Source organism: Centroberyx gerrardi, chromosome 3 (genome assembly GCF_048128805.1).
Source record: "Centroberyx gerrardi isolate f3 chromosome 3, fCenGer3.hap1.cur.20231027, whole genome shotgun sequence".
NCBI lineage: Eukaryota > Metazoa > Chordata > Actinopteri > Beryciformes > Berycidae > Centroberyx > Centroberyx gerrardi.
The window spans coordinates 11,807,461-11,828,058 of record NC_135999.1 but is presented as its reverse complement, the minus strand read 5'-3'; the positions used below and the strand labels follow the sequence as shown (position 1 = coordinate 11,828,058).

Below are 20,598 nucleotides of genomic sequence, written 5' to 3'. Positions count from 1 at the left end.
TCTCTTATCAGTGAGTACATTGCTTTGTTAAAAGTCTCCTCTTCAAACAGCACAGAGAACACAAGGGCTAATACAGTCAAATCTTTTGTATATATTACACAGTGCTCAAGTAAGTCATTTTTAAGCATTATTTTAGTACTATGTTGCTCTCATTCTAGAGATAAGAAAAGGATAACATTCACCCACCAAGATACAAATTCTACTGCACACACAATAACAGGGATTTTAAATATTATATTGAGAGTATTTGGCTCTGATGATTCACAAGTCATATTTCTCATGGTAAGTTGTATTATGTGCATCATTCCTTGCATATTACTGGTGCCCCCTGCTGTTCAAAGCTGCAGCTTCGTCCTCGCTCTGGTTTTGTTGACACGTTGGTGTTGCTACATCACACAGCTGTAGCTTAATGATGTGTTTAAGTATGGGATATTTTATTTGACGTGACCTATTGAATTAAATTGATCTTAAGGTCACCCGAGCATGCTCATTTCTTTAAGATAATAACTGCCTTGGGGAGTAATTATGATGTACAAAAAAAACCTGTAGCTTTTCCTTTATGATGAATTTCATGCGTAATCACCATGGCTACTTCTGGATGTTTGTCTCTTACTTTTTGTGTCATATTCAGTAAAGACATCACTGTTCAGCGTCCTCAAAAACAAAAGAGTTTTGAAATGACATCAACGTTACTTACTTAACATTGAGGTTCAGACAGAATAATGAGAGAGTTTGCCTCTATCCTTTCATTCTCCTCCTCTCCTTTCACCCTTTTTATATCCTCACAGCCAAAATAAAATAAACTCTAGGCAAAACGACTTCATTGTGCAAAAATGTCAGACATGTGTTACGGTTGCTAAGCAAATAGTGGCTAATAATATCTACACGGAAGAGGTTTGCATGAGTGCAGCAAGCCAAAGCACAGCATGTCTCAGTCTCTACCAATCTAAAGACAATGAAGGTTCACCACACTGTAATTACCCCACAATGAATATGTCAGTCACTTCTCATAAATATGAATAAGGAGGGATGGATAAAGGTGTTCAATCTAAATTTGCCATGGGTTTTTGACGTGAGAACTAGAAACGGCTCAGCATCATATTCATCCTATCAAAATGTCCGGAGTTTTTAATCTTTTGTATGTCACTCTTTTCTTGTCATGTCTGGATGAAGTGCAGCATGTAGAGGGCGGAGATAAATGTAACAGGTTTGGGTTTTTACTTATTTAATTAGGGGTGGGGTATGTGTGTGTGTGTGTGTGTGTGTGTGTGGGGGTAATATTTTTATAGAAAAAAACTTGAGGTGTCAGCTATTACTGTAAAGGAAATGCAAATTTCAAAGATATATCAAACAATATAGCATTATGAAATGGAAACAGTCATCTGTGACCGCATTATAGCTGAATATCACCACTCATGCTGCTACATACAGTATGTGTCACTTAGCAACCACTTTGTTTAGCTACTGTTCATGAGCTCCCACAGCTTCTAACTTAAATAATACCCTCGACTAAAGGGCATCCTTTACTGTGGTTATGGGTACGATGGCATGCTGAAGGTACAGAGAATACTGTCAGCACTAGGCCAACTCATAATCACACAAAGTAACGCCCTCTAGTGTTTTATTGTTTTGGTTTTACACACAACAGTTACAATTCAAGTGAACAGTATATAAAAGTTCTTTTTGTGTACCTCCATAAGAAAATAAGACAAGAGAAAGCCTGAAAGATCGCTTACTAGCTCCTTGTTTGCCACAAAAGAAAATAGCAACCAATTTCAATTTTAGCCATACTTGTCTTTGACCAGTCAGATTGCTTGTGTCTGGTTAGTCATTGTATTACAGTATTTAGCAGCTAGTGGATGCAAAGCTTTACAGTGATTTTAGAAGAGCTAAGAGGAGTTGCTAGGCACAATGCCAAGCAGAGTAAAACCCTCCCAGCTGCTCTAAAATCACTGTAAAGCACTGTGTTGAGTGGATTATTACTTTTTTAAATGGTGGCAACACACCATTGCAATAAAAAAGAGCTTACAAATGTTTAACACATCTTTAATGATCAATCAATGTAAACTAAATAATAATAATGATTAAATGTGCAATATTGCTCTCGAACAGTAGCTAGAGAACATTGTTGCTAAGCGATACACGAGTAGCGGTATAAGTGGTGATTTTCGTTCGTGTTTAAATGAACTGTGATGTGGGCACAGGTGTATGTTTATCAGGTGTTTTACAACAGACTGAGGACTGGAAACAATCTGTTTCATAATTGAAATTTAACTGATTGTGAGCAACTGAGTCTGCACCTTATGCCTAGTTGCTATATTTACAGTTTGCTGACAACCTATTTGGTTTATTGCATCAAAAAAAAAAGAACAACATGGATAGACTTACATCAGACCTACATTTCATTCTGCATCTTAACAGGATATTCAAAGTGACAATCTCTGACATTTTCATATGAAACATTAACCCCCAAAAAACGAATCAGATATTTTTTTTACTTGAGCCTGATATCTTTCTTTCAGGCTTTCTCTGTGTGTTTTCTAGCTGGACAGTGAGAACTGGTTTGGTCAATAGGAGGCATTGACAGAAGAAATCAAAGAGAGAATCTACATCTTCCTATTTGTAGACGGAGGATGGATGGTTGTCAAAAAAGGTCTGTGTGTGTGTGTGTGTGTGTGTGTGTGTGAGAGAGAGAGAGAAAGAGAGAGAGGGAGAGAATTTGCCATTATCAGCTATTATAATATATTAAATATATGCCATACATGTCTTTGATGCCCGTCTCTTCTATGAATTCCATAAGAGTTGAATGGGAAAATGATCAGGGAGAATCATCCATCAAGTTTATTCATGTCAATGTTGACACAGGTGACACATGGTGACTGGAGGCTGGTTTGATAACTCAGACCCTTGTTGTTCTCTTTCGCTCTGACCATGTACTGCATACTTCCCCAGAATAATTTAGAGTTAAGTTAAATAACGGATGAATTTTCATAGAGATACAATGGAAGACAAAAAGAATCAAGACAGAAGTTTAAAATAAAATATCAACATTCTGGTGAGGTTTATGGGTGTTAGATATCATTATACAGTAAGACTTTTTGACTATATCCTAAAAATAACTACTATACTGAATAAATTCTTAATATGTCCAAGATTTCACAATGCCACTTTTGTCATCCTTCCATTCCATTTCAGTTTTAAAATGTTCTGACCTGATTAATGATGAAAAAGCTCTTTGCTATAGCTCTAATAGTTTTCTTCTGTATGAGTTTTATGCCTTTCACAGTAACATTAATGGCAATTTACATACTGTATCTCAGAACTTCTGTGCCTTTACAACAAGCACTTTGTAACAAACAGTTGTGTGTTTAAGGCGCTATACAGGCCTAAATACATTTGATTTGACTTGACTCTGTTAGAGGGTGTTGTGTGCTGCACAATAAAATATGTGGCAGGTTATTAGATAAACACTATCTGTATGTATGTATGATGATCATGAAGGAGAGTTGGCATGACCTGTGGTATTCCAGTGGTAAATTACTGTCACCAGATATCAGTCTGTACCCATCTGTACCAGCTGTGTTAACTCATTTCAAAAACCTGGTTTAATTATTTAGTTATGAAGTCCTAATATATATAAATGCACACAATATTTTCAAACGACAAATTCTGTGCACGGTGTACCTCCCTTCTTTGACCACTATGTGGTGCTTCAGCTCCTTAATGAAATTTCTGGTGCACCTGCAACATACACACACACACACACACACACACACACACACACACACACACACACACACACACACACACACACACAGAGCAAAAATTGGAGTTTCTTCCCATTTATTTAATTTGGGGAATTTAGGGGAGCACGCCCCCAGTTTTTGCTTCTGATGGGACTGATATTTAAAACACAATTCACAGATACAATCAAACTTGATATTGAGATTCTGAAGTCAACAGTCCCATTATGCTCAGGCTGTTACAGTGGTTAAAGTTGCCTCGAGGGACGGACTTCCATACCAATGTATCCACTCAGACTGAAATACTTCACTCAATACATGCTATAGCCGAGCGAAAATATAAAGAACATATACGTTACACAGATGAAAGTGCCTTTCTTACTTTTGAAGTTCCACAAAGCAAAATACTTAAAAAAATAGATGTGGCCATCTTTTAAGGGTTCCTAACTACTGCTAATGGGTTTATCAGAAAGAGGAAGTTTTTCCATACTCACTTATTCTTCTCAATACTAAAACTCTACAATGTGATTTTTAATAAGCCATTTTCGCAAAGTTTCTGCACATTTCTACCCACTGTCCCCCCGTATGTGGTCTTTGAATGACATCTGTTGATGGTAATTACAAATATGAGACTCTTTTCTGCTGAGTGGGCACTTAGAGTACATCCTTGTGTGATGATGTGATTAATAACAGGGGTCCTGATACGACAGTCACAGCTGATATCAATCTGACTGCACTGACTAAGATTACGCTTATACAGCTTCAGGATTTCCCAACCTCATAAATCATAGCTCAAATGAAAATGCTATTTGATCCTTTGTATGAAAACGTCCTTGGTTGGTTCAAGATAAGGGGATCCTTAAAGCTACTTGTGGAAATCCTTGCAATACAAACTCCAAAAGTCAAAACACAAAACAATAAAAAGGCATGCTGTGTACCCCATACTGTCTTGGGGTTCGATTTCAAAGGTATGAAACAAGATATGAGACCCTTTCTCTTCCAAAGAGCCCAGTTGTATTATTTAAAACTGATCTGACCTGGATAATTATTACAGCCTCATCAATCTTGACACCTTGCACCATTCCCAAAATCTAATGTTTATTTAGAGATGCTTAACGTGACAAGGTCTTTGGAGTCCATTTTGAGGAAAAAAATAAAAACTAGTTGAGACTGACAAGTTCCAGTTAGTAATTCACTGATAGAAATCTGGTCTCAATTCAATTCAATTCAATTCAATTTGCTTTATTGGCATGAAAGCTTACAAACAATGTTGCCAAGGCAACAAAGGTCTCTCTCTCTTTCTCTCTCTCTCTCTCTCTCTCTCTCTCTCTCTCTCTGATAAACAATTATACCATTTAATTAGATAGCCTCATATAAATAATAGCTGTCTTCTTATTGAAAATTGTGCAGGTGGCATGACTGGAGAAGTTCATCTCTGTTTCATTTTTATGTGACATCACTGTCACCACATGGCAACTTGCTATTCATCTATACACATTCTTGTGACAGTTATAACCCCCTCCATATTCACACACACACACCCACAACCCCTAATGCAAGGGGTTCCCAAACTTTTTCATGTCAAGGACCCCCAAACAGATAGACATTAAGCCACTGAACCCCATTCAGTATCCTATCTGAGAGGATTTTTGTAGTTATTACAACTGTAAAAAATTACATAACTGTTGATCTGATAGTTGGAGGCATAACAGTGGAGAGAGTGAAATCTGCAATCAAAGGTGTCATTTTTCTACATTCTATACTAACTTTTAGTGAATCAAATAACAGTAATAGTGAAATTTGACTGTCTTTCATTTTGCTGATGACCGGCAAGAGCCCCTATAGGGGACCTTGGACCCCAGGATGGGCCCCTCAAGCCCCCATTGGTATCAAGACTGAGGAACATACTGTGACTGACTGGATGTTGAATAGGGAAAGCTTTGACACACGGCTGATTTTTCACAATCCCCCAATGCTTCTGTTGATTTATAGAGTGAAGCGGCAGTTGAAGGACCAACTTGTCTTACCAGCTTGTGATGCTGAGCTGGATGAGTGTGATATGTTCTCTCTCTCTCTTTCGGTTGCTTTCAGTGTGCTTTATTGGCATGAATGTTAGATGAACAGCAGTGCCAAAGCATTTAAAAACAACTGAATAAAAACATAAACAACTGGTGCTACATAACAACAAACAGCTGTTCCACTTGTATGACAGCGTTGGCAGTCTGTCTGCCTGCCTGCCTGTCTACCTGTCTGTCTGTCTGTCTGTATGTGTGACAGATCCACACCCACAGCCACGGGCACAGGTACACTCAATTAGGGGAGGGGAAGGATGTTTTTTTTTTATGATTCATATTTTTGCATCTGTTAAGGCATTCTCTCTCTCTCTCTCTCTCTCTCTCTCTCTCTCTCTCTCTCTCCTCTCTCTCTCTCTCTCCCTCTCTCTCCTCCCTGTTCGTCCTCTGCAGGCCTGCTGCTCTCTGCAGCAGAGTGGGGCTGCGTGACGTCAATGAATGCTGGAGCGGTTCCTTGGCTGGAGCGAGAAAATGGGGAGAAAATTGCGAGGTGAGACGCGCATTTTCTATTTTTTTTTTTTGTTCCCCCTCTTCCTTCCTTCTGGTACATTTTACGCGTTTTACGGACGCGTCTGTGTGCGCCGTTTATGTAAACAATTATCGGTTCATTGACGCCGCGGCTCCTTTTGCGCTTTGTGCAACGATTTTTTAAAATAACGCAGCACCGGAGTCAAGCCATGAGCCAGTGCTGGGGAAATGGGAGAAAACCGGGGCATGCCAGGCTCTCCCAAGTCCCCGTTTTTCCTTCGAGAAGGCACTGCTGCCGTCGGCATCGGCGTGAATTATGCTAACTGTAGGCCTATCGGTAATTTTCAAGTCATTAGGATGGGTTCCGTTGCTTGAAGTTGAGTGTTTGGTGATGCCGCTTGTCCACACCCACATGATATGTTGCATGTGATTGATCCAAGTGCAGTGCAGATATGAATATTAATAACCTTTAGCGCTGAACGTGCCAGTGTTTATTGTCATATCGTTAAACCAGTTGTCAATCGAAAAGCCTGGATCAGCTTTCCAAACTGCCTGGGGACCTTGACTGGCCTGTGTGGCCTGGATGTGTACACTGTGGGGACTGTGCATGTCGTTGCTGTATTTAGAGATGAAGATGTGGTCTATTAGAAGTGAAATATGTCTTTTTATACAGTATGCACACGGGTGTAACCTGTTTGTTTCGGTCTGTGTGTGACATGACTTCATATATGAGCAGTTTTACCATTTGATAGCAAAATACAATCATTTATTATCTTTTTGCAATCATTTTCACAGACTGGAGTCCTCAGGCAGTGTGGGTTTGTCATCTTGCCCTGAGCACACTTTGATTCAAGGGGAAAGTGCTAAAGGAAATCATGACTGCAATATTCCCATGGGACACTTAAAACTCCCCTAGTATGGCTCGGCTCTTGAAGCAGCACATTGCTAAAAGTGACAAACAGCCAGGCTGCTGGAGTTTGGGAAACTGTCATGTGACTGTACAGTGCATGAGAAACCTGAGTCGCTGGGCCTTACGTGCTGCTCTGTTTGGGGAATCAGATGTGACAAAAGTTAGACCAGTCATGCTGAAGTGAGGAAGAATAACTTAACGAGCTGACTGCTGGAAGAATGAAAACAGAAGGCAGACACATCCGCTTGGTTTCTGCTGATTGAGATCAAATTTTACTGCATGATGACATTTCAGGTATTTAGACCGGTGTACTGTGGTTTGCTCTTCTTATCAAGAGAGAATTGTGTCCTGCATCTGCACTGCAGCAGTATACAACACACACACACACACACACACACACATATACACATACACCACGTGCTTGTGTGCAGTCCCCATGACAGGCTAACGACTGCTCCATCCACTGTTCCAAGACAGATTTTGAGACAGTATGCCTGCGGTTTTTGACGTTGAGGTAAATGTCCTTGGTGACAGATGGTTTTCCCATGATCACTTGTCAGGCAGCAGCTCTCTTTGAAATTGTATTTCATAGGAATACATACTCAAGCAGAATATTTTACAGTCTGTTGTGCAGTCTTTGGCATTCAGTGTTCCTAGCGGTATGTGTTTATGAGTAGGGTAGTGTGCGTGTCAGGCTGTTAGAAGTGTGACAGTGCATCCCATATTCATTATTCATGATCCCACAGCAGATAGGAATCCTCGTCTAGTGAAAGGTATTCGTACATGTTCGCCACATGCTCCTCATGCCTTTCTGGGACAGTAAGGGAATATGGGTTTGTTTACATTCAAGGCATTGAGTGTCGACTGCCTCTGATCTCCCTATCGATCCTGAACGAGAACTCTGTAGTCAAATATATATGGCCATTCCTCTGTGAGCAAGATCTGTTTTTTTTATTTAATTTGACTTTGACCTATCTATCTATCTATCTATCTATCTATCTATCTATCTATCTATCTATCTATCTATCTATCTGCTGTATGCTGTAACGCCCTCATTTCCTGCCAACCATTCCCCACTATTCTCATTCAATCAGTTCCCCCTTTGTTCAGCAGCTCTGTTTATGCCTCTCCAGAGATGGGTTGGGTAAACGTGGATGTGAGAACGAGGCAGCAAAGCTAGAAAGAGGCTGATTAGCAGGCTGCCTCTCTGGATGTGGGGGTTCAGAGGTAGGATGAGGATGCAGATGCAAAGAACAATCCCTCTGTCAGGATGGTGGGAGTCGGGCCACGCAGATACCAGCTAGGAGTCTGCATACTGAAACATATTCTGTCTCGATTGATTTATCAAAAAGGCCTCTACAGGTATTTATGTACAGGTCCTGATATCGGTCACAGTGAACAAGATGTAAGTGTAGGCGTGTAAGTGTGTCCTTTAGTCACAATAATCTCAGAGTATGGGCAAAGTATTGAAACACAAACATTAACTCTTTCTACAATAAGGGCTCTCAACTTGGTTGCACCAGGTTTATTCCTAAGCAATTTCATTGTTACTTACATCTACATTGTGACTAGCCGTGATGAAACTTTGTATTTCACTACTCAGTAAATCAGGACTCAATAACCCCTTGTGTTATAACAAGGCTATTTTTGTGTTTGTGCACAGCTGGTTCAGCCATCTCCTGGCAGTGCTGTTATGGCTGTGCCTGCACATTGCAGCGTGGTTTTCATCCAAGCATCACTTAGAGATCAAGGCTTGTGCTAATTGATACTAGCCATAGGGCGTTTAAACTTTTCTGATGACTCATGGCTGCCAGAAACTACATGTGGAAATAACACTGTGACAGACACTAATCTGCACATTCTTTAACATTATTATTGTGCTTTTCAAACCATTGGATGACCATTTATGCCTTGTGGTTGGCATGACTTGAGTATGAAACAGACACACGTAGTGTTTTGAATAGTTTGAGGAGTTTTGACACAATTTGAATAATTACATTTGACCTGTTTTTGTTTCATTCTGAATTGATGTGGTCAAATTCTCTCAGTATGCTCAAACCAACTTGGTGTTGAGTCTGTCTTAAGTCTTCCAGCCTTGTTAGGCAGAACTTCCCACTCATTGTCAGCCCTATTAAGGAAGCATTTCATCTGCACTGGTTTCTTCATCCCTCTACCAGCAACTTGAATATCATGCCACCACATGCTCAGGATTAATTAGTGTAAGAGGGCCTGAGAGACAATCGAAATACAACCAGAAATCACAGATGCCTTTTTCTACATCATTTCCCACAGATGTCCTCTATAGATGCGACGTCCCCGATCTTGTTCATGCTAGCACACCAGGCATTTTGTACATAAAGAGTTTGCTTCTGTGCGTCTGTGTAGCTCAACTATGAGAAAAAGTGCCTTGGTTAGATAAGATGCTGTGGCAACACTCCTCGATGGAGGCGATAAACATATAGCCATAGGTCAGAGGGCTATCTGCACAGCCAGCACTGGCTTAAATTAATGGGCCTGAGTATTGAAAAAAGCCGACACTGAAACTTCTGACTTATTACTGAGTCTGTTACCTGTTAAGGAAACTGTCACATGAATAATTAGAGTCTTGTCATTACTTCATTCAAAAAAGACATTTGTACATTGGGTTTGCAATTGGATATGGTATTTTTGCCCTTTGTCACCTCGTCCTAATCTAAATGACCTTCCTCATCCATGACAATGAGCAGACTGAACATGAACAGACTCATACATTCTCAAGCATTAATCCATACTGTATCCGTTTCCCTACATACACATAATGATTACAGCAGGCCTATTAACGGCGTGGAGGCTGGAAATGGGCCAGTGCTGCTAGTGTTTTTAGTGACGTCCTCCTGGCATGCGTGGCATGTGATGATGATCTATGTATACTGGCAGATAATTGTTCCTGTGAACAGCTCCTTGGATCAATAGTAGACAGCGGAGAGCCAGGGAATGAGTCTGACCATAGACCTACATTTGCCTTCTGGCCAGCCTTTGTGAAAGTCACTCTCTCTCGTTCGCTGTCCCAGCCTCGTCCTGAGAGCAGTGAGAGCAGTGCGACTTCCACAGCTTGCTTATGTTCATTCTCATTGTGGTGACATGACTTTAACACTGCTTCAACAGGTTTGTTCCTGTATCACAAAACATCTTCTTATGTCCTTTATAACACTAAACTAGCAACTAAACGACTAGACAGTTGTCATAGTTCTCAACAGTTGTATTTTCATCTTGTAGCGACCATCAAGTTGTCTATTGAGATAAAACTTTGTCGGTCTGGTCTATTTCAAAAGAGTCTCCTTAATGAGGAGAGCATGCTGAATCTTTGGTTAGGCTTGCCCTTTGCTGTCAGGTGAGGAGCCCCAGGCAGTGTGATTGGCCTGTCATGGGAGTCCCATGGCTTACTCAGGGCTAACACACTTTGACATGCTCATGTAGAAGCCTAGCAGGCGTTAGGAGATTTCACTAAACCTCTCCTTCAGGTTGTAGTGGAGTCCATACACTGTAGTGCAGCCTGTTGAGCTCCTGGGAACATGTTAAGGCTCTGAAGGCTTCCCATCCGTGTCTGCTGCTGTCAAAGTGCTTGCGGCCTATCACACACATTTCCACGGTAACGGTGCTGTGTCATGTGCCATACAATGCAATCTAGGGTTGGGCAATGTACAGTTCTTCATGTCAGCTGTCTCCATATTTTACTGGGATGTACAAATTTAGCATCGTACTGTGAAAATAATGTCCTGAGGGTGTGAGCATCATATTTTCCCAATGCAAAATCTCAGCAGCGGTAACAACACCATTGTTGAAGCGTAGGCAGACGCTCGTGTCACACCTTGCACACAGCCTTGGTACCTCTGGTATTATGTACAGTAACATACCACTAACCGGCAGTTTGAGTTCAGTGCTGCAGTGTCTCCATGTGAAACTTTGCAGAGAACAGGCAGGGTGGATCTGATGCACTCTCTCTCACTCTCCTCCCCATGCCTCCAAGCAAAAAAAATCTTTATCAGAGACCACAGAGAGGAATAAATCTCACCTTACTCTGTGATGGTGCAGCACAGTTGGTCTGATGAATCAAGATTGTGTGAGGCTGAGAGACATTTCGCTTGCAACCAGTGGCTTCTGATGTCTATTAGGTGTCTATGGATTCAAACCAATTGAAGGGCAAAATGCAAACTGTCTCCTAAACAGCAGCGAGGGAGCGGTCCTTTGCTTCTCTTGTCTCTTTGGTCTCCTGTTCAGATTTGTCAAACAGTTATTTCTCACTGCCATGTGTGCAAAGTTGCCAAGTGCAGCTTTACCAATTTGAAACCAGATTTACAGAGGCTGTGCTCTCTTGGCCCTCCTCTGCTGCAGCCTCTGATTATGACTTCTACCTGCCAATCTCTAAACCTCCTGCGCCGTCTGTGTCCCTTCCCACCACTCTGAAACACTCTCACCCTCTCTGTCTGTCCCCCTCTTCCAGCTTCTTCACACCCACACCTCCGCCCACCTGCCTGTCCTCTGCCTGTTCTCTGCCATCACCTGTCTACATCTTCCTTCTCTCCATCCATCTGACAACTATCACCTGTGTCTCCCTCCTGACTGTAAGTTAGTAAACCAACCTTTTATTTATGGTAGAAATGTATTGTGGGAGTGGGTAACCTTCCATTTCTGTACGCTCTTTTCCCTCAGGTAACAGCCATCAGGTCAATGGCAACAGATGATGTGCTTTGAGGCCCTCGTTCTGTCTCATCTAGGTACATACGGTTTGATTGGCCTGACATTAATGTCTCGTTTCACTGTCTGAAAGCTTGTATAGGACTGACAGACAATGAAAATGAGATTATTAGCGTTTGCCAGCGAAGAGTCTTTAAAAACTAGATTTCCCTTCAAAGGCTGTTCCAGAAAGATACATCCTGGCATAATAGGGTCACTCAAAGAAAAGAAACAAAACAACCAATTAGGATGATGTTTTTGTTGGCCTATCATGTCAGTCAAGAATGTGTCAAGTGTGTTCCAAATCCCCTGGAATAGCATACCTAAATAAATCAGAAACAACTAAACGCTTTCGACCAAGTAAAAACATGATCATTTTAAATAGGCTAGAGAGTTAATAAGAAATATATACTGTACTTCTTAATCATTTGTGCCAAAGACTATGCCACTGTGAAGTTTGTCGTAGCACCAAGTGGCTGCTTTGTGGAATCATCATCGTTACAGAGCGATTCGGCGTGTGCTTGTATCCCAGAATAGCATCACAACACAAGACTTGGACTTGGGACAGTGGCAGATGTGTCTCTAATTAGTGCGTGAGTGAGAAAGAAGCACTGGGCTTTTCCAATGCGATTCTACAGCCTTTACCCCTGCTCATAGACATCCTGTATATCTGAACCCGCACCTTTAAACGCATTATATCATCTGTTCTCTCCTTACCTGCCAGCCTTGCCCAAGTCATAAAGTTGTGTGATCTAAGGTTGGCAGTTAAAAGGTAGAGGCTACTGAACTGTATATCTTGGAGGCAGACGGGACAGAGATGATGCTGCAGTTAGAGAAGAGGGAACCTGATGGGCCTTGGAGATCTGTGTGTGAATTACAAACCCAAACACACACACACATACTGGCAATCCACATTGAAACATTACAGACAGTCCTCTGGGATGCCACAGCTGCGTGCCATTGGCAGGATGTGACATGTGGCTACCAAGCAGCCTCACTTCCTTTCTCCTGCCCAATTAAATACCTCACTTAGCAATTTTAAGCAGATGGGAAAGCCTGCAGTCTGCAGTGTAGTGACTGTGACTGAAATCCTCCTTTAATAAGTGGGCATGGCTTGCCAGTACACTCCCCATTTTACCCTCACCAGACTTCTAATAACAGTCTCCTGCCTCATTGGTGCCTTGTTGGGGATTGCCAGTGTATGAGCCCTCTGCTAAGAAGGGCCTGTGTCTGTTCTGTGTGATTACGCCAATGTCTGTGCCTGCTTCACTCATTAATAGATGTTGTAGAGAGCGTTGCCAAATCCCAAAGAGTCTGTTCTGGTTAATATGCTTGGTCTTTGAACCACTGCCCATAGGGTTGCTGCTTGCAAGACAGATCTACTGAACAAGAACAAGGTTTTTTAAGGGCAAATTGTAGTAATGTCATATACTGTCATTGCTTGGATGAGGTATCTGCGATATTAGTAAGTCATAGTGATAGTCACAATAGGATCCATATTGCATAGGGTCCAGCAACACTAGACATTGTGGAGGACGACTTCAGCAGAGCTTTAGGGGTTTGTGAACAAATTCTTTGTAGTAGAGTGCTGAAGTGTGCAAGCAGACTCTAATCTGCTCTCTTTCACATTAGCAGCTCCTCATGTAGGAGCAGCCCATATAAAAAGGTTCTTACCCAGATAATAAAATTAACCAGTTCCCACAAGTGCCATTTTTTAAATAGAAATTACAGTAATAGCTACTGTCCAATATAAAATGACTACACATAATTTGTGTGAAGCAAGACTTGCACCAGATCTCAGCATCAGATGGGCTCATTTTAGAAATAAATACACAAAAAAAAGAAAAAAATGTTGTAGCAGAGTACATAGTCGTGCCCAGCTGTTGTATTGACATCCAAGGACTTTTTAGATCATAGGCAAACCAAATATACACATCTATTTTGTGTTTTTGTTGGCCTGTCATGATGTTAGTCCAGCTGACTAAATATTTGTCTGTCTCTGCTATCAACAGAGGAACTGTACCTCACAAATACCCAGATGACCCGAGTGGTTCTATAGACTGTTGTGGTTATTGTCCGAGACCATCTAGACCCAAAGACCCATCGAGCCTCATTGATCGCCTGTCAGAGACAGTGGATTATACTGTTAAACTCAGTGCTCTTGTGGTTTCGTGGGGACAAGACACATCGCTGTCAATTCCATAGTCAATATTGTCTGTAATGAGCTGAACCTCACCAGCCTTTAATTGCGACTGGCCTGGTATCTGAGACGGACCTGAGGATCTCGTGTGAGAGATCGTTTAGCACAGGATCTTTGCACTGACTCTTTAAACTCGTGCTTGCTTAATTAAAGAAACTGATGCGCGGGAAACGACAGTCGGTGGAAGCCGCCATGCTGAATTAATTGGATTTATTAAACCAGGGGCATCAATTGCAGGCTAATTGGCTGAACGTGGCGATGCAATGTTCTTTGCAGCGGCCCAACTGTTGGCGCTCAGCGTCTACGGCCTTAGTGGCAGATGGAAATAATGAATGTTAAACGTCTCTATTCCTGACCCCGCTTATATAACATGTTGATAGTCACGTGGTTGTGACTAATTGTATGCTTTGTCTTTTTTTTTTACTTTTCGGTGTGCGTTTACTTATTTCTTCTTCAGTTATTACCAGGGCATAGTTAGAAATATCAGGCAAGGGTTGGATGAAGAAGCTGCAACTCAGACGATAGTGGCGTTTTTTTACTTGTGTGGGTTATGAGATCCCTTGTGCAGGACTCATAGCATGGTCCAGCCTGACCTCGTAGACTTCAGACATTGATATGGAAAATGCCTTCAGCATTCAGAAGCTCTCACACTAATGGATCCATTTCCCCTTTCCCCACTCTTCTCTTCCTTTCAGGATAGGAGTGCAGATTTGAGAGCAGTTTGCTTCTTCAGCTATAGTGAAGTTTAGGTTTCATGTTTCCTGACCACTGACCTTAGATCAATATTCTTACTTTGACATAACAGGCCCTAATGTCTGCCTGTCCAGTCAGCAGGAGTAGCACATAGTGAGGGATGGGCTGAGTGAAGGGATGAGGACTAGGCTATGGGACCATCATCTGGATTCTTCTGGAAGAGTTCCTGCATGTTCTCATATCATATCTCATGATTAATGATGTTTTTAAATCAGTTATGCTATTCCTCTCGAGCTCATTGATTCCCATTCAATTCCAAACAACATACAAAACAAGTTCCCGAGATGTCCAATTGATATGCTGATATGCCAACATCACTACTGAGGAGATAAGATATGCATTTTCTTTTCTCAGCAGTAATTCCAAACAACAGCAGTCACTTGACTTTGCCGCACTGAAATGCCAGATACGTTTCTAAAAATAAGTTCAACACATCAGTTTTTCCCTAAAAGATTGCTTCGCAGCTTTAACATTATGCAGCAGGTTGCATTAGGCACAAGCACAACCCTTGTCATCAATTTCCTTTGAGCAACCCTTTATGCATTTATTTATTTATTTTGATTACATTCCCTTAGTTTGGTTGATTCTCGGCTGTATTATTTTATACCAAAAGGAGCCACTCATTCAATGTATGAAGTGCTTAACCTGTCATCTGTATTTTTCTCTCTCTGTTTTTAGGACCTCAGGCAGGGGAACCAGAAGAGAAGCAGAAGTGAAAAGACCAGTAGGAACTCATGAAACGGGTGACACAAGAAAATGTGTGGATGTGAATGTCGCCACTATGTGTGGTTCTGTGATTGAACTGGGCTCCTCCGTCGCACGTGGGATCTCTCTGGGTCCTACCACCTTCCACTAACTGCCCTACTGCTCCGTTTTCACCATGAGAGGATCCGTCTGGCGCTCGGCCACTGTGCCCTCGTCCCGGCGCTACCGTTGTGCTGCGTGAGCGCCACCCCCCCCCCCCCGACTCCTCCGGCGGTTATTGCACGGAATGGCCTCTCTGGACCTGCCATACCGCTGTCCTCGCTGCGGGGAGCACAAGCGCTTCCGAAGCCTGTCGTCCTTACGCGCCCACCTGGAGTACAACCACACGTACGAGACCCTCTACGTCCTCTCCAAGTCCAACAGTGTGTGTGACGCCGCTGCTCTGCTCCCCCTAGTGGCTGAGGGAGCTCTCCTCACGCCCGCCAACAACAACGACCCTTTCGAGCCGCTTCGACCTTCCGCCTTCAAGGAGCGACGCTTCCCCTGCCGCGAGCTTCCCTGCCCGGACGACCTGGGTTTGACCCCGGCTAACTCCAACGCCGCAGCCCGGTACATCCCCAATGTGGAGTTTCCCCTAGGGGAGATTTTTATGAAGAAAGCCATGACATCCGCTGACCCGGGTCCCCATGGAAACCCCAGCACAGCTGTAGCAGTGGCGGCTAATGTAGCGGCCAGCGCAGTGGAGGCGGCCTACGAGGAAGGCCTGGCCAGGCTGAAGGCACGGGCGTTTGAGCGACTGGAGCTGGATGAGAGGCTGGAGAAACTGTCTGAAGAGGTAATTAGGATCATTATAGTCATTATGGTACTGGAGAGAGCCACCGCATTTTTATGTTTGTATTGAGATCTTGTTAGATTCAGTCTTTAAAAACCCCATGAAATGAACTCCCATTACTTTTACTTCCTGGAAAATACAGTATCTTTAATGGTGACCTCATGCTGCTCTAGTAGGCGTAAAATATAAATTTCTAACCAATAAAACCATCAGATTTTTGAACAGTCCCGCCCCTCCGCACCAGTCCCATTAAGTAAAATTGCCTTTCTCTCCCTGACTCATATTTCATTGGTTTAGACTTTTGAATGATCCCTCATTGCATTATGTCCCGCCCCAACAGGAAATGCATCAAATCCAGGAAGTAAATCTGCCATTTCATGAGGACTTTAAGATTGATTTTCTTTGTGACAAATTACTATTTGACTGACCGGAAACCAAATTAGCACAATAAACCATAGGCTCTTTGTTTTGAGCTCTGTATTGCTATACCACTGTAGAAAAAAGTCAAACATCTCTAGGGCAAGAGGGAATAAAATTATGACCTAGAAAATATATGGTCAAAATCCCTACATTTAGAAAAAACAAATATTTTCTCATCAGAGCCAGTGCTTCCTTCCTTTTTATGTCCTGTCTGTCTGTGTGTCTGTCTGTCTGTCTGTGTGTCTGTCTGTCTGTCTGTCTGTAGACACATTCTAGTGAACACAATAACTCAAGAACAATACATGATAGAAACTTCATACTTTCACCACAGGTTCCCCCTTTAGAGGAGATGACCTGGTTAGATTCTGAAGCACCTTACTGCATAAATTTGCATATAATGAGGAACAACTACTGTAACTTTGTAACACTTTAAGATAAAGTTCATATTAATACCACTCGTGTTATGTGAAGACATGTATGTTGACATAGAAATATTTGCTACTTGATGCATTCATTAGCTTAATTAATAACCTCATCTTCATAACTGGTTCTGTTTACTATATCAGGGTGATTATGGCGGGACATTAAGCCGCTCAAGTGCCTCTTGTTTGCAGGTGGAGCAGAAAATAGCGGCTCGTGTCGGCCGTCTTCAGGCGGAGCTGGAGAGGAAGAGCTCGGAGCTGGAGCGGGCCAAGCAGGAGAGCGACCGGCTGAGCCAGGAGAAGCAGGACCTGGAGGACAAGGCCTCGGAGCTCTCCCGGCAGGTGGACGTCTCCGTGGAGATGCTGGCCAATCTCAAGCAGGACCTGGTCAACAAGGAGGAGGAGCTCAACCACAAACAGCAGTGAGTGATATACTGGTCTGTCCCTAGTCTCTGTGCTTATGACGGGTTGCCGCCTGCCTTCCCAATAACTGAGACCTAATTCTGAGCTATGATATGGAGTCCTACCTGAACCTTGCTACAGGCGGCTCTTAAAGACGAGATGAAATGAAAAATGCCTTTTTAACCCTTTTAGATCACATCCCCGGTCATACTGTGCACCTATTTAACAATAGATGCCAAAAAAAATACCAAAAATCAATTTCATTGTATTCTTATATCAAAATTCAATCATGTTTTCTTCCTGTAAAACAAAATATGCCGTGTGCTTACGTAAGCATGCCCGTAACTAATTTCAACCAATAATATCATGACATCCACCCATCAATCAATCTTCAACTTTTAGCGCACAGAGCTAAGAGGCTAAGATTCATTAGTTAGCTAGCTAGCAACAGCATGGTACTTTGGTGTGTCTTCGGGTGTTATGACACACCCACTTTTCAACGTTCAAATCAAATTCCTCCCAACGTTATGTCCCGCCTGTCTTTCCTGTTTCACTCGGAAATACGTCACGATACGGAAGTTAGATACTCTCGAAATGCCGTTTCATCTCGACTTTAACTCCTGCTCATCCTTAATAAAACCCACTACCAGACACACACACACTCCCACACAACACAGTAAGCACAACGCAGAAACGTATGTCGTCTCCCCTCCTCTCCCCCACCTCTGCCTCTCTGTTGACGGTGTGATCCTCAGTCGTGTCCTACCAGATGCGGGCTGCATCTGTCCCGCCGCCGTCTCTATTTCTCTGAGTGCCTGCTAGCACTGCTTAGCCGCTGAATGGAGGGCTGGACAGGAGCAGCTGGGTTGGCACGACTGGGCTCTCACAGCACTTGGCCTGACTCTCCATAGAGCTGCCATTGTGTTTTATGAACTAATAGTAGGGGTAATGCAAATAGGAGGTGTACTTGGGTATAAAACACAGTTTGGTGATGTAATTAATTGCCGGCTCAGTATCTGAGGAACATGGTTTGGATTTCTGTGTAGCCTACATTGTTGAAAGAAAGACCAACTTTTAATTTTTGTGTATTTAAATTAATCCCAAGGTAGTTTATTGTGTAGTCCAAATTGTGATGTTAGATTTCAGGATAGAGGCAATGTAACATGTATCAATGTTTTTACGGCAGGTAACCGTATTTCAAAATGAAAGGTAATAAATGAAAATACTTGATCCTCTCACATTAATCATACACAGTCTGTAGGTTAGCCTTCTGCAGTATCAGTAAGTTGGTTGACTTTTTCTTTAAATTTACTGTGAAAATTAGATGTGACAACTCATTGCATTGAATCTCCATAAAAAATGTATTCGGCCAATGCCAAACAGCCTACGGCCATCCAGTTTCTTAGAATTAATGCCAAGTGTTTACAAAAGGGAGGCATGAGACGCACTGACAATCCAATTCCCAAAAATTTTCCAGAGGCAAAAAGTTGCTAACCTGGGAAAACAGGTTTTTTGGCACCCAAAATAAGAGTTATGAACCCATGAAAGACTGAATAAAATGCATTTCTCCACAAACATGTTGTTTTACCTGAGGAACTTGTGCATGATGCAAGTCAGGTACAAGCTGGTTGAAATTCTGATGTTATGAGTATTAGTCATCAAAGCAGTGTTTGAATGATTGAATTACAAATACAGACAGAAGTAGGATTAACTGCTACTTATCAGAAAACACATTTCATTTGAAGGCTTTATTCTCCTTAAGCAATTGATTTGGTTTTCAGATAGCACAATAAAAGGGTCAGGAAAAAGACAGACAAGAGGTTATTGTTGTTTTCAATATTAGAAAAACCCTGAATGGGTCTCAGAAAATTATTAAATTATTTTTGTTATTTTGTTGACCTAGAACGCGTGGACAAACATCATTCATGGCTTACAGTTAAGTTGGGTGGAATCTGTACTGTGTATTCCATATACAAGTGTGTTACTCTGTCAGGAGAGCCAGCTGCATCTCTCTATCTTCCTCTTGGTTTTTATCTCTTCTCTTCAGTCTTCTTATCGGTCCTGGACGTCAGCACTAGGCCACAGACAGAAAGACACTGTCCAGGGCCAGGCCTCCAATCTCATCACAAACACAAAGCTGACATGCTGCACACATCACTGTGCACTGTGCACTGTGTGTGCGTGTGTGTGTGTGTGTATTTGTAAATAAACCTTAGAGAATGGCACATATATTCTGTACATTACTATTACAAGGCTGTTGCGTATTAATTGTGGGGAATAGTCGTGTGTGTCATCCACCCTGTTTCACTGCTCTCATTTTGTATCCTGATATAATGTCAATTAGAGCAGTGCTGACCTGTATGTGTCTAAACTGCATTCGATAACACATGGGTCATCCAGGTGCTTGTGACAGCATTTCATTGGTTTGAATGGGAACCTGAGCAGAGGATCAGTGTGATTTTCTTTCTGCTTGGCCCCGCCTCTTTATGTGTCCCTATAGTAAAGGATAAAGTAGCTGTGGTTTTGTATCACAAACCTGTCAGCAACGAATTGTCTGAGAAGTTCAGTCACAAAGCACTGCCTGGGCTATGTGTCTGCCTCCCAGCTATGCCAACGGCCCAACATCTGTCTCTCTCTCTCTCTCTCTCTCTCTCTCTCTCTCTCTCTCTCTCTCTCTCTCTCTCTCTCTCTCTCTCTCTCCCTCCCTCTTTCTAAGGAAAAGCTGGCAGTTGAACAGTGAGCTCTTTCAGACTGTAAAATACAGAGTAGCTCAGAGATGGAAAAAGAGCATCACAGGCGGTGAATGTTCAGCAGGGTCGGCTGTGAGGATGACTAAGCAGTAGTTAACAGACACAGAGCAGCTCATCGGTTCAAACATGGTTGTCTAACAATCCCATACATTGTGGGTGTCAGTTACAGCAGCTGCATTCTGTCATTTTTAGGTTAGGGTTAGAAGGG

The 20,598-nt window shown here is 42.3% G+C and overlaps 1 protein-coding gene across 1 annotated transcript in view; it reads left to right on the top strand.

Moving 5' to 3' along the window:
• Nucleotides 1-15,829: 15,829 nt before the first annotated feature.
• Nucleotides 15,830-20,598, top strand: part of fbxo41 (F-box protein 41) — a 31,503-nt gene continuing 26,734 nt past the window's right edge. The window contains exons 1-2 of the mRNA XM_071912984.2: nt 15,830-16,399; nt 17,431-17,660. Coding sequence (XP_071769085.1) covers nt 15,851-16,399; nt 17,431-17,660 — 779 coding nt within the window. The 5' untranslated portion in view covers nt 15,830-15,850. The remainder of the gene's footprint in view (nt 16,400-17,430; nt 17,661-20,598) is intronic.